General features: G+C 38.6%; 1 protein-coding gene across 1 annotated transcript; it reads right to left on the bottom strand.

The window, feature by feature from the left end:
• Nucleotides 1-1,667: 1,667 nt before the first annotated feature.
• On the bottom strand, nt 1,668-17,069 carry CCT4 (chaperonin containing TCP1 subunit 4). Its single transcript, XM_082746683.1, has 14 exons — nt 16,763-17,069; nt 14,135-14,187; nt 12,389-12,478; nt 11,151-11,259; nt 10,394-10,536; nt 9,190-9,311; nt 8,631-8,763; nt 6,776-6,915; nt 5,240-5,336; nt 5,052-5,162; nt 4,812-4,942; nt 4,449-4,683; nt 2,127-2,240; nt 1,668-1,874 (listed from the first exon to the last, which is right to left on the bottom strand). The coding sequence occupies exons 1-14, from the start codon at nt 16,887-16,889 to the stop codon at nt 1,860-1,862; spliced, it is 1,620 nt and encodes a 539-aa protein (XP_082602809.1). The 5' UTR covers nt 16,890-17,069; the 3' UTR covers nt 1,668-1,859.
• Nucleotides 17,070-18,129: the final 1,060 nt, after the last annotated feature.

The raw sequence follows: 18,129 nt of genomic DNA, 5'->3' as shown, positions 1-18,129 counted from the left end.
CCAGCGAGTGACATAGTCTATGAACCGGGTTGTTTGTGGTTGGGTCCATCAACTTCACAGTGATGGGGCTGAAGGTGCAAGCGCCTGACAGTAACCTCAGACACGCCCATCAACAGCTTCCTTACTGAGGATTTGGGCGTTTCAAATGGCGCCTTCCCTCTACACCATGTGTATGTGCTGCAGTTTCAGCCAACTGCTAAGTCTACAACCTTGGGCTGAGACAACCTCTCCTCCCTATCCTTCGGCCTCCTCTGGCCCCCTAGCCCTGCAACCAGCCATTGCCACCCTACCTAAAGTTAAGGTATGCAGTGTGCATTTCCTAGAACCTATCTGTGAGGTCTGAGCCCTTTTTCTTTTTAAATCTTTTTTTAACCAAGCTTTATGCCCATCATGGAGACTGAACTCAGAGGACTGCGATCTAGTCATATGCTGTTCTGACTGAGCCAGCCAAGCACCCATGAGCCCTTCTTACCAAGCCTTTCTTGGTCACGGGGCTGGAGTGTGAGAACCTGCAAGATCCATTTCCCCACCTCCTTCAGGCTGTTCTTTCTTTTGGCTGAGACTTGCTTTGCCTACTGGAACAAATACTGGCTCGATTCCGAGCAGAAGCCAGAACCAGAAGTTCATGAGATATGGGTGCCTTAAGTGACCAGAGTAGGGACTTGTAGTTATTCACATGCAGATGGTTCTGTGGCTACAGGTGGCCCTCTTGGGATTCGGTGTAAGCCTGACCCTAAAACAAGACAGGCCTACATGCTGAAGAACCACAAATTGAAGATTAGAAGGAATGAGTTTGAGGAAAGACACATCGTGTGTCTGTGTAGAAGAGCAGACAAGCTTTCATTCACTAACACCTAAATCCATGATAACGCAGAATGATGCGGGAGAAACCATAGGACTTCGAGAAATGTAGTTAAGGGCGCAACACTCAGGTTATGATCCCATGGTCCTGTTTTAACACCTGATGTGGATGAGTGTAGCTTAACAGTGAATTGATGTACCAATCTATACACTTAATTATTGACATTATGGCATACATACTGCTCAGCTTCTCTCTCCCACTCCCCCTGCTTGTATTCCCTCTCTGTCAAATATTTTAAGTTGCAGGTGTCATTGCAAAGTAATGTGGTAGGAGGAGGGCTCCATCTCACAACCCTGAGATCATATTAGCCAGTCAGACTGAACCAACTGAACCATTTGTTTTATATACTTTCCAACTGTATCATTAGGTATCTGTAAATATAGAGGATTGTTTTGTGCCCCAGTGGGGCAGAGATTTTGCATGTTTGTTTTTTTTCCTCGAGTGTTATTCCTAACCCTTAATTTTTTATTAAGAAAAATTTCATAAAAGTTTAAAGAACAGCATGTATCACTCTGATATGCTATTTTAAAAGTTAACACTACAGGGGCACACTTAATGACTGAGCCACCCAGGCACCCCTATCTGTTCATTTATCAGGGAGATGAGCATATTGGGCCATTTAAAATTTCTCAATACTTCTGTTTAAAAACAAAAAAACAAAACCCACAAAACTTAAAGCACACAGAACTGAGACTTAAAGTCAACAGGCAAATATGAACTCATTTTTTTCTCTTCTTACATAGCTTTTTCAACAATATGAGAAGTAACTGAATGTTGGGAGGGAAGAGCCAATAAATTAATCTGCTTTTTGAAACAAAACATTTAATATTTTAATTAAGTTTTGTCAATACAATTTTAAGCAAGTGCCATTGGAAGACCAGGCCCAGGAATTCACAAAGGAAACAATCTTCCAAACAGCAAGGAACACCAAGGTGATCTTCCACTCCAGAAGCAATTTAGGGACCACAGTGGTGCCAGTCGGCCAGTGTTCATCCAATTACCGAGTGTTTACCTGGTAAGAAAAAAACACGAGTTCCACAACTTATAATAACAGAATTTTAATGATCAAAGAAATTTCGTGCAATTACCAAACTGCCCATTACCAAATCCCATTTTCACAAGAAATGACTGTAAAAATATGAACTGTTGTTATCACCTTGATGACCAACAAAGTAACATGTACCACCCTGTTCCCCTCCCAAAACTCTTTAAAAAATATACCTTTTTGACCCTGTAGGGAAATTCATAATCTATTTACACTTACCACATCATCAATTTTCAGAATGCTCCGGACAGTTTCAGTTGCCAGAGTCAGTGCACTGACTGAAACCAACAAAGGCTGGACAACCAGTTCCTCCAAAATGTTGGAAATACCACCCTGCCAAATAGCACAAATTGCTTTTAGTGTCTGTGATTACATACCTCACCAATTACACTGCTACCAGTATGACACAAGGCCTTTCGAACCTAGTTTTCCCTTGTTCTAGTCAAAAGTAAAATACTCTATTTAAGCTATTCTCTATACTGAATGTTCTCTTTAATGAAAATTTGGAAAAACTGAATTTTTAAGTTTTGGGGGAATTCTGGATTCCCCCAATCCTAGACCCCAAACAACTCCATTTATCTTGAGGGGGAAAAAAAAAAAAAAAGATTTTATTTAACAGAGAGACAGCAACAGAGGGAACAAAAAGCAGGGGGGAGTCGGAGAGGGAGAAGCAGGCTCCTCGCTGAGCAGGATCCTGGGATCATGACCTGAGCCGAAGGCAGATGTCCGATGACATCCAGGTGCCCCAACAACTCCTAACTATTTTTAACTTAAAAATACCCAGGCAAAATTAGGTAATTATACCCATTAAAAATTCCAAGATCTTTAATGCTCAAATAATTCCTGAACCCTAATTCTGAATATGGCCAAGGCTGGTCTGCCCTGCCTTTACATCTTCCTCAAATCCCACTTTTAAATTGTTACTGCAACTATTCTCAGTCTCCCTTCTCTCGGGATTGCTGCATTATGTGATGATGGCCGTAACAGGTAACCATGCCTCCAGTCTTCCCTCCGAAAAATACTTTATCATCTTAGTCTCTTGGTTAAAAAAAAAATTAGTAGTTCCCAACTACTGGAATAAAAGCAAAATAAAACTCCTCCACAACTGCCCCAATACTCAAAAGGCCTTCTCATTCTAGGTCTTATGGGAGCTTTTCCAACCTTAAAGTCCACTATATGACCAGCATATAACCCTCTAGACAAAACAAGTAATTTCTTGGTTCCTTTCACCTATAAAACATTTGTTTCCCCATCTGAAATTTCCTCCTCTCCTACCAAAGTTGCACCTTCATAAAGCTTTCCCTAACCAGGCAATGCCCTTCTCCTTTGGAGTTTGGTATTATTTTAAATAAATCAATAAATAAATCTATTTATCCTTGGATTGTCATTTTCCATTACGTATTATTTGTCTCTTCAATAGAAATATTAATAAAGCACTAATACAAAGGGGAAGATTATTACTGTTGTGTTTATGCCACACAACTATACTAGGCTACTGGTCACAAAAGCAGCAACAATTAATATTTATGTAATGTTTACTCTATCCCAGGCAACTTAGTAAGAGCCTCCTAGCTGGTAATGCATTTATTTATTTATTTATTTATTTTAAAGATTTTATTTATTTATTTGACAGACAGAGATCACAAGGAGGCAGAGAGAAAGGAAGGGAAGGAGGCTCCTTACTGAGCAGAGAGCCCGATTCAGGGCTTGATCCCAGCACCCTGGGATCATGACCGGAGCCCAAGGCAGAGGCTTTAACCCACTGAGCCACCCAGGCGCCCCCTGGTAAATACATTTAATCCTCATAACAGGCCTTTGAGGGAACTATTAATTGTCCCCGTTTTTACAACTAAGGAAACTGAAGCACAGACTAAGTAACTCACTAAGAGTTACACAATCAATAAGTAGCAGAGTAATGAACAAATACCACTTTTCACTGAAAACATCCTCTTCATTCTTATTCACTGGCATAAATTAGTTGACCTGCGGTTCTTATACTTGGATCTTAGATTACATTTTTTTTTTTTAAAGTAATCTCTGCACATAATGCAGGGCTTTGAATTCACAACATGAAGATCAAGAGTCATATGCTTTTCCAATTGAGCCAGCCAGGTGCCCCTAAACCCAAGATTACTTTTTTCAAAAGAAGATTTATTTACCTGAGAGTGAGTAAGCATGGTGGGCAGGGGCAGAGGGAGAGGGAATCTTGAGCAACCACCCCACTGAGCAGGGAGTCTGACCCCACAACTCTGAGACCATGCCTTGAGTCCAAATCAAGGGTCAGACATTTAATTGACTGAGCCACCCAGCTCCCCCAAAAGATTACTTTCAATTAAAAAGCTTTTGATCCAGGCAACCCTCTCGGGTCCTCTCTCTGTGAGCTCTGTACTCTATCTTTCAATAAACTTTATAACTGCTCAATAAATCTTGCTTTGCTGTCCACCAAAAAAAACCAAACAAACAAGTTTTTCAATAGACAATTATGAAGTTGTTAACATTTTAATCAATATTTTCTGTAATAATTAAAGACAAAATTATTACCTTTCGGACATTAATGCCGGTAGTTTTTTCTCCTTGGGCATGCCGGTTTCTCAGTTCTGTTACTGTAGAAATGGGATTCAGGCCAGCATTTTCAGCTAGTGTAGATGGAATGACTTCCATAGCATCTGCAAAAGCACGAACGCAGTAGGATTCCATGCCACTCAATGTTCGTGAATATTCAGTTAACCGTAGGGCCAATTCTATCTCCGGAGCACCACCGCCTGCAATAAGAGCTCTGAAATTCACAAATACATTTTTAGCTTTTTTTATCCAACAAAAAGCTATTTTTAATAACTTACTATTTATACCTTAAAAATAGTCAAAATAGAAATGTTAACATTCAAAATGTTAGTGATGTATTACCTCTTCTTCACTAAACAGCGAATAACACACAGGGCATCATGAATGGAGCGTTCAGCTTCTTCAATCACCAATTTGTTAGATCCACGGACAACAATTGTAACTGTTTTTCCAGGGCTTGTACAGCCTGTAATCTATAGTAAATACACTCCAAGTTAGGTACAGAAATAAGGGTTAAAACAAACAAAAACAAACAAAAACAAACCCAGGTAAATAAAACCTGTATTATAATAATACTGTTACCTTGAGTAGTTTGCCAGAACCATTTAAATTGACCTCCTCAGCTAACTCAGCTGATCCCAACATGTCGGCAGTAAATTGGTCAATATGAGCAACTGGCTTGGTTCCAATTGTCTGGGAAAAATATCAAACCCACAAATTAAGACATTTGATTACCAGATATTTTCACACAGAAGCTACAAATATTTTACCTTACAAATGAATTCGATGTCTTCTCTTTCAATATCCTTAACCACCATAATCTTCATTTTGTTCAGGAAATGTAATGCAAGATCACTAAGAGCATCTCTAAAACACAAAACCAGTGATTAGGCCAATGCTAGATTTAAAAAATATACTGTTAAACTGTGTTTTAAGCTATTCATCATTACTGTTTAAATGATTAAGAACTCAATTAGTATAGGAAGACGTTTTAAATTTAGTTGACCAAGTTTATGAGCTCAAAACTCTTTGAAGATTTCCAATGGATCATATTAAAATGTACCCCAGGCAACACTATTTGTAAAGAATACAATAAAAGGTAATTACTGTCATAGTTTTTAATACTAAATGAATGTATCTTTGATAATTGAAACTTTATTGATATTTGATGAATTTAGACGTATGATTAATTTAAGACTCCATAAATTTACGCTTTCTCACAAATTACCTGAACAAAGCTCCTGACAACCCTGTGACACTGGAAGGGTGGATATTCTGATCCCTTTTCTACAGATAAGTTAACTAAAATTTTGAGAAGTTTACTTAAGGTCATCACCTATGATAGGACTTGGTAGGAGAACCAGGTAATCAAACTCTTCATCAAGGTTTCTATAATAAAATATTCACCCCTAGTATTTCCTGGCATAACATTTGTTAATAGAGTACAAGGGACTACATCTACTTATTAGAATAAAATACTGAAGGAAATAAAAGGGATCAGTTCAAACTTTGGAAAATTCTTTTGTTCCATGAACTATCTCTTGCAATCTCCTCAAAAGAACTTCTAAATTTCAAGGCAAGCAATTCCATGGACCTTTAAATAAATGCCTCTTTTAGCTAGCTAAGCAATTCTAAACCAAATGTATCAAAAACCAAGCATTCCATTTGCTCGATATTTAGGATCTTGGTCTAGAAAGAACATACAGTTGACCCTGGAACAATGAGAATTAGAGGCACCAACTCCCCCTCTCCAGTAAAAAATATGCATGTAACTCCTGACTTCCCCAAAACTTGACTACTAATACCCTGCTAACCAAAGCCTTATAGAAAACCTAGCTAGCCAATATGCTGTATTCTTACAATAAAGCTAGAGAAAAGAAAATGTTAAGAAAACCGTAAGGAGGAGTGGCTAGCTGGCTTAGTTGGAATACGTAGCTCTTAATCTAAGGGTCATGAGTTCCAAGCCCCATGCTGGGTGCAGAGATTACTTAAAGAGAACTTAAAAACCACAAGGAAAATACATTTACAGTACTGTAAAAAAAAAAAAAATCCACATGTAAGTGGACCCATATAGTTCAAACCTGAGTTGCTCAAGGGTCAACTATATATCCCACACAGTTAAATCATCACAGTGCAAAGAGAACCCACTTTAGAGGATTTATCACAATGCAATGTCCCAAAATGCAGATTCATTCTAGATTTCTAGTGATCTACCTACTCCAAATGTTTCTTAAAAAACTGCTTAAAAAAAATTTGCTAAAATAAACTTGTCATTCAAAGCTCAACAAAATAAATAGCTTCCACACCTCAGAATAGACTTCTGTATAAGAAGGACATTACATCCTGTTTTTTTAATTTGCTTCACTAAATTGAGAATATAGGCTCTCTCCTCCCGCAGCACTCGGTCCATCTGGACATAGTCAGAAACTACTATTTGATTATCCATCTGTTGAGAAAAAAGAACATCGCGTTAATAAATTGTGCTCTAAGAGTTTTGTGGGTTTTTTTTTTTTGGTGTTTAAAAAAGTTTTTAAGTGAAAAGGACAGCTTTTTTTTTTTTTTTTTTTTAAAGATTTTATTTATTTGTCAGAGAGAGAGAGAGGGAGAGAGAGCGAGCACAGGCAGACAGAATGGCAGGCAGAGGGAGAAGCAGGCTCCCTGCCGAGCAAGGAGCCCGATGTGGGACTTGATCCCAGAACGCTGGGATCATGACCTGAGCCAAAGGCAGCTGCTTAGCCAACTGAGCCACCCAGGCGTCCCAAAAGGACAGATTTTTTCTTTTTTCTAGAAAGGCTTTTTTGTTTTGTTTTAAGATCTTATTTATTTATTTGACAGACAGAGATCACAACTAGGCAGAGAGGCAGGCAGAGAGGAGTAAGCAGGCTTCCCACTGAGCAGAGAGCCCAACGCAGGGCTCGATCCCAGGACCCCGAGATCATGACTTGAGCCAAAGGCAGAGAGGCTTAACACACTGAGCCACCCAGGCGCCCCTCAAAAGGACAGATTTTTTTTTTTTTAAAAGGACAGATTTTTAATGAAAATACTAGGTATCATAATAAATTCAACCAAAACCAAGCCTAACAATAAATTACAGGCATACATAGAAAAGGTCTAGGAAAACGGTAACTCAGGTCTTTAACTTTCATCTATACACCTTGATGTATTATTTATATTTTTTGCAAGTACACTTTGGTAATTTTAAAATGGTTATCCTTGTTCCTGAATATGTCAATTTTTTTCATAGAAAGGTATGCATTACTGAAATTTCAGTTGTATCCTTTTAACTCTATGGCTTGTTAGAAAAACTGGTATGCTAAAAGGTGGTATGAGGGACAAATCTTATTAATTAAATGTGTATAAAACAACATTAATTTTTCTATGGGTTTAATGTTTGGGAAACACATGACTCAACAGGAAACCTATATGCCAATACAATGTAAAACAAGAGCAAATCTGAGTGAAATGACAAGATCAACCACTCCCTTTTGGAAAAAGCACTTACGATCAAAAGATAAGAAAATACCTTTTTTTTTTTTTTTAAAGATTTTATTTATTTATTTGACAGACAGAAATCACAAGTAGGCAGAGAGGCAGGCAGAGAGAGAGAGAGGGAAGCAGGCTTCCTGCGGAGCAGAGAGCCCGATGCGGGGCTCGATCCCAGGACCCTGAGATCATGACCTGAGCCGAAGGCAGCAGCCCAAACCACTGAGCCACCCAGGCGCCCCAAGATAAGAAAATACCTTAAAAAATATTTTTTTAGAGTATAAATAGTAAGCTGGTTTCAACTTTCATTTGTGTAAATACAGGACAAAAGATCTGTCTGCTGCTACAGGATGGATGGTGTTTCTCAGAAACCTACAAAGAAACTGGAAATTCCACTTACTCTGTAACTTTTAAATAACCTAATTTTATTATTTCATACATAGTGCCCCTACTGTTCCTTGCCTTCATCTATGAGTCAACGCTCAATTTCAATGACAGCCTGATCTGTCATGTCTGGCATCTAATAATTTCCCCTTTTGTCTCAATTCTATTAATTCTTTCAGAATTTATGATCTTTACCACTAGTATCACTATACCGTATTTTTAGAATATTGAACAAAGATCCAAACTATTAGAAAGTTACATACATAGGGAACTAATTTCATTTGCTTTACTTACATCTGTTTTGGGAGCAGATAAACAAAATTGAATAAGTCCAATCTTAGCCTTTTCAACTCTGGTTATGCCAGAATTTGCCACCTTTTGAGTAAGTACCAGCCCTTCCACCAGCTCACAGTCATCAATTGTACCACTAAGGAAAAAGGAAACAAAGAGGACACAGTTAACAAAGGGTGGAAATCTGTGAGTTTAATAGGTTGCTAACAGATTAAAAATCTTAAGTCCAATAAAATACAAGTCGGTCTCACATTTATTACTGCCCCAATTCCTAAAATTCTTTGATCACACTAATACCTTGCCATCATAACAGAATATAAACAAATTCTTGAGATTCCCACATTAATAAAAGTTCTTAATTTTTAAAAATAATTTATTTGTCAGAGACAGAGAGAGCACACAAGCAGGGGGAATGGCAGGCAGAGGGAGAAGCAGGAGCCTGATGCAGGACCTGATCCCAGTACCCTGGGATCATGACCTGAGCTGAAGGTAGAGGCTTAATTGATTAAGCCACCCAGGTGTCCCTTTAATTTTTACTAAAATCGTAATTAGAAATGCTTACCCAAGTTTCTTAACAATTTTAATGTCTCTAAGATCTACACTAGTAGCTGTGGCTGGATCAATCACTTTCATCACTGCATTTACACTCATTGGAGAAAGCAGACTTGAATACTGAGAGACAACCTAGAATTTAAAAAATTAAATACAGTCACTTTCACACACACACACACAAAATCCTGGTTCTTTAATAACTAAGATCTTGAAGAAGAAATCTTAACCACTTTTTTGGGGTGACAGGGAGAATGGGAACATGACACAACATTCCAAACTGTCTTCTCCACTCAGCTGTCCATCACAAAATATGTAGGGCACAAAATATGTAGACTTCTTTTCCTACTTTATTAACCTATTAGATGGGACTGTCTAGATTAGTAGCTCTAGAAAATCCAAAAATCAAATTATATGTAGATGTTTTTTACCTAAAATCAATCTGTGAGCAAATGCTCTATATGTGCACACATAATACTGAGGGACTAATAAAAATAACTTCTGGCTAACGCTTTACTAAGAACTTACTGTATGTGAGACAATGGTCTTAGCCCTTTATGTTTATATACCCGATCAATCTTCAGATGAAGAAATTCAGAGTCACACAGCTTAGTCAAGTGATGAGCCCAGCAATAAACCAAGCAGTCTAGACTCTGTGACCCTGCTATTCTGTCCATATTAGGTCTGAGGACATTCAACAGTTATCATGTATGTCACTAACACTATCCAGCTCACTGAAAGATGAATGTATCAAAATAATGCTGATGAAAAAAAAAATGCGGGTGGGGGACACAGGACATGACAGAAGACAAGAACATTAAGTTTGCAGGAAATTTAAAAAAAAAAAAAAAATCAATGCTTTACACTTGAAAACTAAAACAGCAGCACTGGTTATAAGTTAAGAGGGACCACGGATGGGCAAACCTGTCCTGGGTTCCAATCTCCACTTATCCCTTACTAATAAGTCTTGGGATTAGTTACTTAACTTCACTAGATGTATTTTCCGGTCTATAACATGGACGTACAGTTTATCTGACAGCCCTGAAGGAAGAGATTTGACATTAACTAATTCAGTTGTACAAATAACCTCAATTACCCAGACACTCCAGACCTTACGTTTATGGACTGCAGAGCATCAAAAATCACAACCTAAGAGTTACAATTCTTAACAAGCTTTAAAAAGTAATTTTAAAATGATCCCTTAGTACTGGTCTCACCTTTGAGTTCAGGGACGTGGTAGCACTATTTAATAAGGTTTCTCTGTCACTCAGTTCCACAGGTCGAGACATGTCAGTCAAGATTTCTATACCCTTTTCCAAAGCCTTCTGGAATGACTCAGAAATGATGGTTGGATGAATCCCTGTCATTTGTTAAAATTTAGTTATTACAACACATAAACTACATATGACACCCCTTAAGATTTTTTATTTATTATAATTTCAGAGTAGTCATAATTTTTAAAATGATCTCTATTAACTTAGGCTTCAGTTATAAATAAAACAGTCTGAACAACCTTAACTGCTATTATGGCAAATAACTTATTTCCATTAATCTGGCAGTCAATTCTGCACTCATGCGATATTTACACCTTTCAAAACCACAAATCTATGTTATAAATAGAGTAAGTGACTGGAGAGTCTCCACTATGATTAAGCAGTATTTACCAGAAGAAACTATACTACCTTTCCCAAATCTTCATTCTCATCTAGAATCTAAGTAAGATCAGTACCGCCACCACACCTTATTTTAGAAAAGCAAAAATTTTATCAAGTTCCATTCAAAATGAAGGCTGGTTGAGGAAAAAAAAAAAAAAAGAACAAAAAGAAACAATGTTCTTATTCATATAATAAACACAGCAAAATTTAACCTAAAAATTCCTAACAAAATTAGTTATTCCAAATCAAATACCAAATCTATTACTCAGTAACTTTTGGCCTTTGTTTAGTAATAAAACATGTCCTATGTCCCACCTACCTTTTTGAAGAAGCTTGGTACAGGAATCTAAGAGAGAGCCAGCAATGATGACTACTGATGTGGTACCATCTCCTGCTTCTATATCTTGTGCCTTAGACAGCTCCACCAGCTAAGTAAACAGAACATGCTAAGTTGCTCAGTGAGAAAGGTAAGGACCCAATAACATCTAAGTGAAATATAAATGAATAGCCTTCATATCAGTGTCAAAAACAATGTGATTATTATCAACACTGTAAAACTCAATATAATTCCTTTTTTTTCAAAATTATTTATTTATTTATTTGACTGATAGAGATCCACAAGCAGGCAGAGAGGAAGGCAGAGAGAGGAGGAAGCAGGCTCCCTGCTGAGCAGAGAGCCCGATGCAGGGCTCGATTCCAGGACCCTGGGATCATGACGAGAGCCGAAGACAAGAGGCTTTAACCCACTGAGCCACCCAGGCGCCCCTCAATAAAATTCTTGACTTCTTGGATTTCATTTTATTTTTAAGTTTCATTTTAAAATGATTGATATATTTGTGACTTGCAAAATTTTGCTCATATACTCTCTATAAGAATCTGTTATGATTTTTTGGTTTGATCTATGGTTATACATTTTTTTTCTCCCCAGCTATTAAAAGTTCCTGTCATAAAGTGTAAATGATGTTGCACCAAAGGTACCCTGTAGACTTGGAAACTAAAGAACGGGATTATGGAAGACACACGTGTCAGTTTGGAGTCCTTTGGTAGTTTATCTGAATTGACCCCGGATAAGCCTAATCTGATTCATCTTAAAAGTCACCTTTATGTAATCAAACATAACTTTTTGACAGGAATTTCTTTTTGCAGATATGGTGACTTCTCACTTATACTGAAATCATCATCACACTTAAGCTGGATTGGTAACTGTTTAATAAACCTCAGTATTTTAGACACTTGATTTTGTGCACAATTAAGATTACACAGCTCTCTTCCAACCAACACCCACTGAACTATTAAAGACATTTCATGTTTTTATCTTCTTCTTCCTCTACTATACAGTACATTCTTATGGACAAGAAGACTCATGTTTTATTACAACCTTGCACTGAAGAGCACAATGTTAGGCACACAATGTATCCTAAAAACATGCCTGTTTTAACACAAAAAAGAATTCAGTGTTTATACAATGTGATCAAATAAGACAAAATTAATTGTTTACAAATATCAAGCAATACATTAAAAAAAAAAAAAGGCAACCTCATCTAAAATTATACTTACCATTCTGGCTGCTGGATGTAACACTTGCATTTGTTTCAGAATGGTGGCTCCATCATTTGTAATGGTCACATCGCCTTTTCCATCTTGAATCTGTCAAGTTTTGTTTTTTTAAAAAAGCTGTATTTCAAAAATTATTCTTTACCCAGCACAATGACACCCTAAAAGCTCTATTAATTTTAAAGTTTCTTGGTAGATAAGTTAATTTACGTTTGCCTGGTTTACAACTGTGCTTAATTTCAAATTCTCTTACATTACTAGAGTGATTTAAGAAATATGCAGCAACAGTCTAACTTTACAAATGGAAACACCTGGCTTTACTCCAGCTATTTTTTTCATTTGTTTGAAAGTGAAGGAAATCTAGACACACAAAACACAAAGCAGAACTACTACGAAGAATTACTAACATTATTGGGTTCATATCCATCATTAAGAGTGGAAAACAGCATGGAGTTTCCTCAAAAAGTTGAAAATAGAGCTACCCTATGACCCAGCAATTGTGCTACTGGATATTTAACCTAAAGATACAAATGTAGTGATCTGAAGGGGCATGTGCACCCGAATGTTTATAGCAGCAATGTCCATAATTGTCAAACTATGGAAAGAACCTAGATGTCCATCAACAGATGAATGAATAAAGATGATGTGTGTGTATATACATACAATGGAATACTATGCAGCCATCAAAAGAAATGAAATCTTGCCATTTGCAAAGACATGACAGAACTAGAGGGTATTATGCTGAGTGAAATAAGTCAATCAGAGAAAAGACAATTATCATATGATCTCTCTGATATGAGAAATTTGGGAGGCAGGGCAGAGGGCTGTGGGGGGTAGAGAAGGAAAAAACAAAACGAGAGGAGATCGGGAAGGAGACAAACCATAACAGACTCTTAATCTCACAGAGCAAACTGACGGTTGCTGAGGGGTGGGGGAGTAGGGAAGGGGTGGTTGGGTTATGGACATTGGGGAGGGTGTGTGCTATTGTGAGTGCTGTGAAATGTGTAGGCCTGATGATTCACAGACCTATACCCCTGGGGCAAATAATACAATTTATGTTAATAAAAATAATTAAAAAAAAAAAAAGAAAGAAAGAAATGACACCATAAATTTTCAAAAAGCACCACAACACAGTAAATACAATTCTTATATTCAAAAAAGTAACTTATGTCTTAGTATTTTCAACAAAGGATAAACAGGCTCACTAGCAGGGACAGATTTTAAAACATCCACACAGAATAATACCATCTGTGTATCATCCAGATAATCCTTCATATGGTTTCTCTCTCATTTTGGATGTTAATTAGCACTGAATTTGAGGGTATATTTCTCAAAACTGGATGGTCTGGAATGCACTGCAATGTTTTATGCTGCCTGTCAGTCACACCAGAACAACTGAAATTCCACAGAACCATGCAGGGTCACAGTTACAGCAATAAGGAACATTGAACTCAAGCATGTATAGCTACAACCTTACTCTACTTCTCATGTAACAACACAACCGATAACAACTTTTGTGTATGTACTTTCACTGTATAAAGATCATTAAAAATATATGAATTATACTTAAGTCCTGCTCACCCCAAAGCAATCTATTAGTCTTCTAAACTCTCAAAGTACTCTTCTAGCACTTTTTGCTCTTTAGGCAGCATATCTTAACCCACTATTGAGAATCTGCAGTGTAGACAGCAGCACCCAATATGCAATGAATAATCTGGTTTTTTTTGTTTTTGTTTTTTTTTTTTTTACCATTTTGTCCATTCCTTTTGGTCCAAGGCTTGTTCTAATAGCATCAGCAACAGCTGTAAACAGAAGGAAGAAATCAGAACCTCTTTAAAAAAAGCAACGTATTTCTCCTCTCAAATGATCATCTGTCCTTATTAGGATATGGTGTGCAACCATTTACTCTGTCTATTAAAGAAAACTCACTGTCTAATAATAATCTACTGGAAACCCAGTAATTTATTCCTTTAACTGTACGACACTCACCTTTTGTTGTTAAAGTCACTGTACATTATACTTGTGCCCTGCCTATGGTAGAATAAAATTTGAGGATTTACCTAACCTTCCTCTAAGTATCAAAATAAGCACAATGTAATTATGAACTCAAAATGGAGACTGCATTTTTTCTCCATTCCTTAAGAGAACACAAGCAACAGGAGAGGCAAGACTTCCTACTATATAATTCCCCTTATTTGTCTATTCTGTCTTCTCTAAATACAGAGTGTAATTTTTGAAGGCTAAGACTTGTCCACCCGATGTGAAGATGTTGCCCATCTTTACATACCCTGCCACCAAATAAACCCAAACAAAACCCCCAAATCTTAACCCAAACAAAAACCCTAGCTTTCAGTCATCATCAGTACATTATGAAACATCGATGGGTATATAGTTTACCATTCCAAAGTTACTTACTCTTACTAACTTCTCTAAGAATGTTTATTGGTCCACTGAAGGGAAACTGGAGTTGATGAACAGTCAAGACAAATCCCCTTTTCTTTGAGAAGCCCAAGACTCCCCTTCCTCACATACCACCTCACCCCATATACACAGGGCTGAGATTGTGCCCTAATCATCTTATACTCCACAACCAGCATACTTCCTTTTACTGCATGAATAATACTTAAAGACCTTAAGGACAAAAAAAATTGCTATAATTAAAACTTATCTTCTATTTAATTGTCTCATAATTTTGGACTGCTATTCCTAATTATCCAGTCAATATTAGCCTCTCAGGAGATTTTAGAGGACCCCATGGCCATGATTCACCAATAGACCAATTCACTTTAAGAATGCCCTCACACTCATCTACATGAAGTTAGGAAAACACACCCTATCCAAAAAATAAAAGATTTCAGACTGCTTACATCTCCCAAAGCATCTGATTTTTAAGATACAGTATGGCACACAGCAGAGTCTGTTAAAAGGAACTCCTGAAGAGTACTAGAACTAGTATTACTTTTCTGTGTGTTTATGGTTTTTACATTATCAACCAATTTTCGGGGGGCATGCTTTTGAGATAACATCCAAAGAAAAAACTGACTCCCTGAATTATCCTGAAAATGCACCTAAACTAAAGCAACTTTTCTCCATCAAGTTTGTTGGGTTTTGTCTGACTTGGAAAGACTAGTTGTGCCCCTCTGAGTTCTCATTTAAAAAGGTCAGGTTCTTTTCTTTCTTTTTTTTTTTTTTTAAGATTTTATTTATTTATTTGACAGAGATCACAAGTAGGCAGAGAGGCAGGCAGAGAGAGGAGGAAGCAGGCTCCCTGCTGAGCAGAACTCTGGGATCATGCCACCAGCCAAAGGCAGAGGCTTTAACCCACTGAGCCAAAGGTCAGGTTCTAAACAATGAATTCTGTTACACTTAAAAGAAATTTAAAAAAAAAAAAAAAAAAAAAAAAGGTCAGCTTCACAGATAATTCAGGTGGCCTCTGCTCACTAGGCCCTTCAAGATTTGGCCCCATCCTACCCTTTCAATCTTCACCTCTCAGGTCTTCTCGCACTTTAATCTCTAACTGTAATGAAAAACGCACTACATTTCAATACTCAATATACATCAGCTAAGATCTCTAAGTCTTCGTTCTCATTTTTCCAGGCTCTTCTGTCTCAACAACTACTCTTAATTCTCGCAACTCCGGTGGGGTGGGGGGGGGGAGAGTGCGAACACTTTCTTCAATTTTATGGGTTGGCTAAAGGTCGAAGGTCACAAAGCCACTCAGAAATGGTTAACAGAGAACTGTAACTCAGGTTTTCATTGCTATTACATACCATACAGTTATAGAAAACAAAAAAACACCAATAAATCGTCCATATTTCTAGACTTGCTTGCGTTTGGCTGGACATGCAGGGAGAACGTAAAGGCACACACGCTCCATCAGAACAGGTGAGTCTCCTCCACAGCCCAGTACAAAGGGCCCCGCCCCAACGTAAGCGCGGAGTTAACCAAATTCGTTTCATCAGTTGCGCCAGGAGCGTCTTTAAATATTTTTATAGGAACATTTGAAAACTAAAATATATTCTGCAAACAACATTCTACCACCAGTGGAACCCATACGCATTTAAACGACAGCGCTTATGTGTCAGATCCCAAGGGACGGCTGCTTGCGGTCCTCGACATCTTTCCCCTGAAGCGTGATTACCCGCCAGGGATGAAAAATTACGAGCGTGTAAGACCAATAGGGCCAGCCTCAAGATCTCCATACTTGGCCCTGGGAATTACCGGCAGAATACATAAGAGATCCCTCAACTGAGCTGCCATCCCTGGAAGGACTAGATTATCTCAAGTAACAGAAAAATGAGCTTTAGCAACCCAAGTTCAGGATGAGAGTATAAGCTCGACCCCGCACGGCCTCGGGTCGGACTGAGGGAGCGATACCTTTGGCCGCCGAGATGTTGCTGAAGCGGATTTGGGCCGGCTTGTCGCGGTCCTGATAGGCGCTTTTGCTGCGGCCGCCGGCAGTCCCGGCTGGCGCCCCGGTTCGGGGTGCCACGTTCTCCGGCATGGCAAACTTGGCTGGGTCTGCGTGGGCTCGCGAAGGACGGATGGACCCGGATTCCAGCCGGCCGCAGACTAACGGAACGCGCCCACCGCCTTCACGAAGCTTCCAGAAAGCAGCGCGGACGCCGGGAGGAGGAGGTGGAGAGGGGGCCTGCCACGCGGCGCGGCGCCGACGTGACGTAGCAGGCTGCCCGCCGCGCGCCGGTTGAGGCGGCTGTGGCTGCCAACTGGGGGTTTACTAGGAGCATTGGCCCCGGGCCCGGGGTGGAGGCGCGCTGAGGGAGGACGTTTGCGAGGCAGCCAGGAAAACCCATGATTTTAAAGGCGGGCGTTGGGCATCAACATCGCCCGCTGCCCTGGCCTGGGTCGTGAGGTCCCTTCCGTTAATTCAAACCCTACGCGTCTCAGAGGTGTTGTGGGCTACCGGATTACATATGAATGGTCGGGGCTGAGCTGGTTTTTGCTGGGCGGCTTAGTCCTGTATTTTGTTCAATTTTGTTCGTTTTGAAAGGGAGTTGGAAGAAAGGTTTGGAATGGGTGCCTGTTTTCATTTGGTTTAAGTGTTGATTGTCTCCTATTGATTGTTACTGGGGGGTAGTTAGAGGTATAAAAACTTCTTGTTAAATTGCAGAGACTTTTGCTTTGAACCTGTGATTGCCAAACCGGGACTGCCTGTCTTACAACGCTCTCGTTGTTACTAGCTTCTTACACATAACATGAACCACTTACAGGGAGCCAAATTATTTTAGTTCAGTTGTGTGCTAGGTGCATTGCTAACCCCTTTAGATATTTTATTTCTTTAAATCTTCGCTATAATCCTATGAAGTGGACGCTATAATAATTATAATTATAATAGTAATAATAATTATTGTTAATTTTTAGTAGATAAGGTAGCCAGCCAAAGCACAAAGAACTTACAGGTAAACCTGTAAGTAAATAGATTGAAACCGTATTTCCATTCAGAGCAACGACTTCCCAGATCATGAGCTGAACTGCTGGGCTCCTGTTACCACTTTTCATTATGGAAGTTCATGTAAGATAAGTTTGTTTAATGTTCTTTCACAAATAAATATTAAGCGCTTATAAAGCAGGGATGTCTGGGATATATTGAGTACTTAATCCTATTATCTCTAGGTGCTTTTACTCACCATGAGGAAATGAGCATTAAAAGATGACCCTTCCTAAGGTGCTTTCAACTCATATGCCTCTGGTGCTGACTTCTATTTTATTTTTTAAGATTTATT

Source organism: Mustela nivalis (assembly GCF_964662115.1).
Source record: "Mustela nivalis genome assembly, chromosome: 8".
Classification (NCBI taxonomy): domain Eukaryota; kingdom Metazoa; phylum Chordata; class Mammalia; order Carnivora; family Mustelidae; genus Mustela; species Mustela nivalis.
This window is presented reverse-complemented; position numbering and strand designations above follow the sequence as displayed.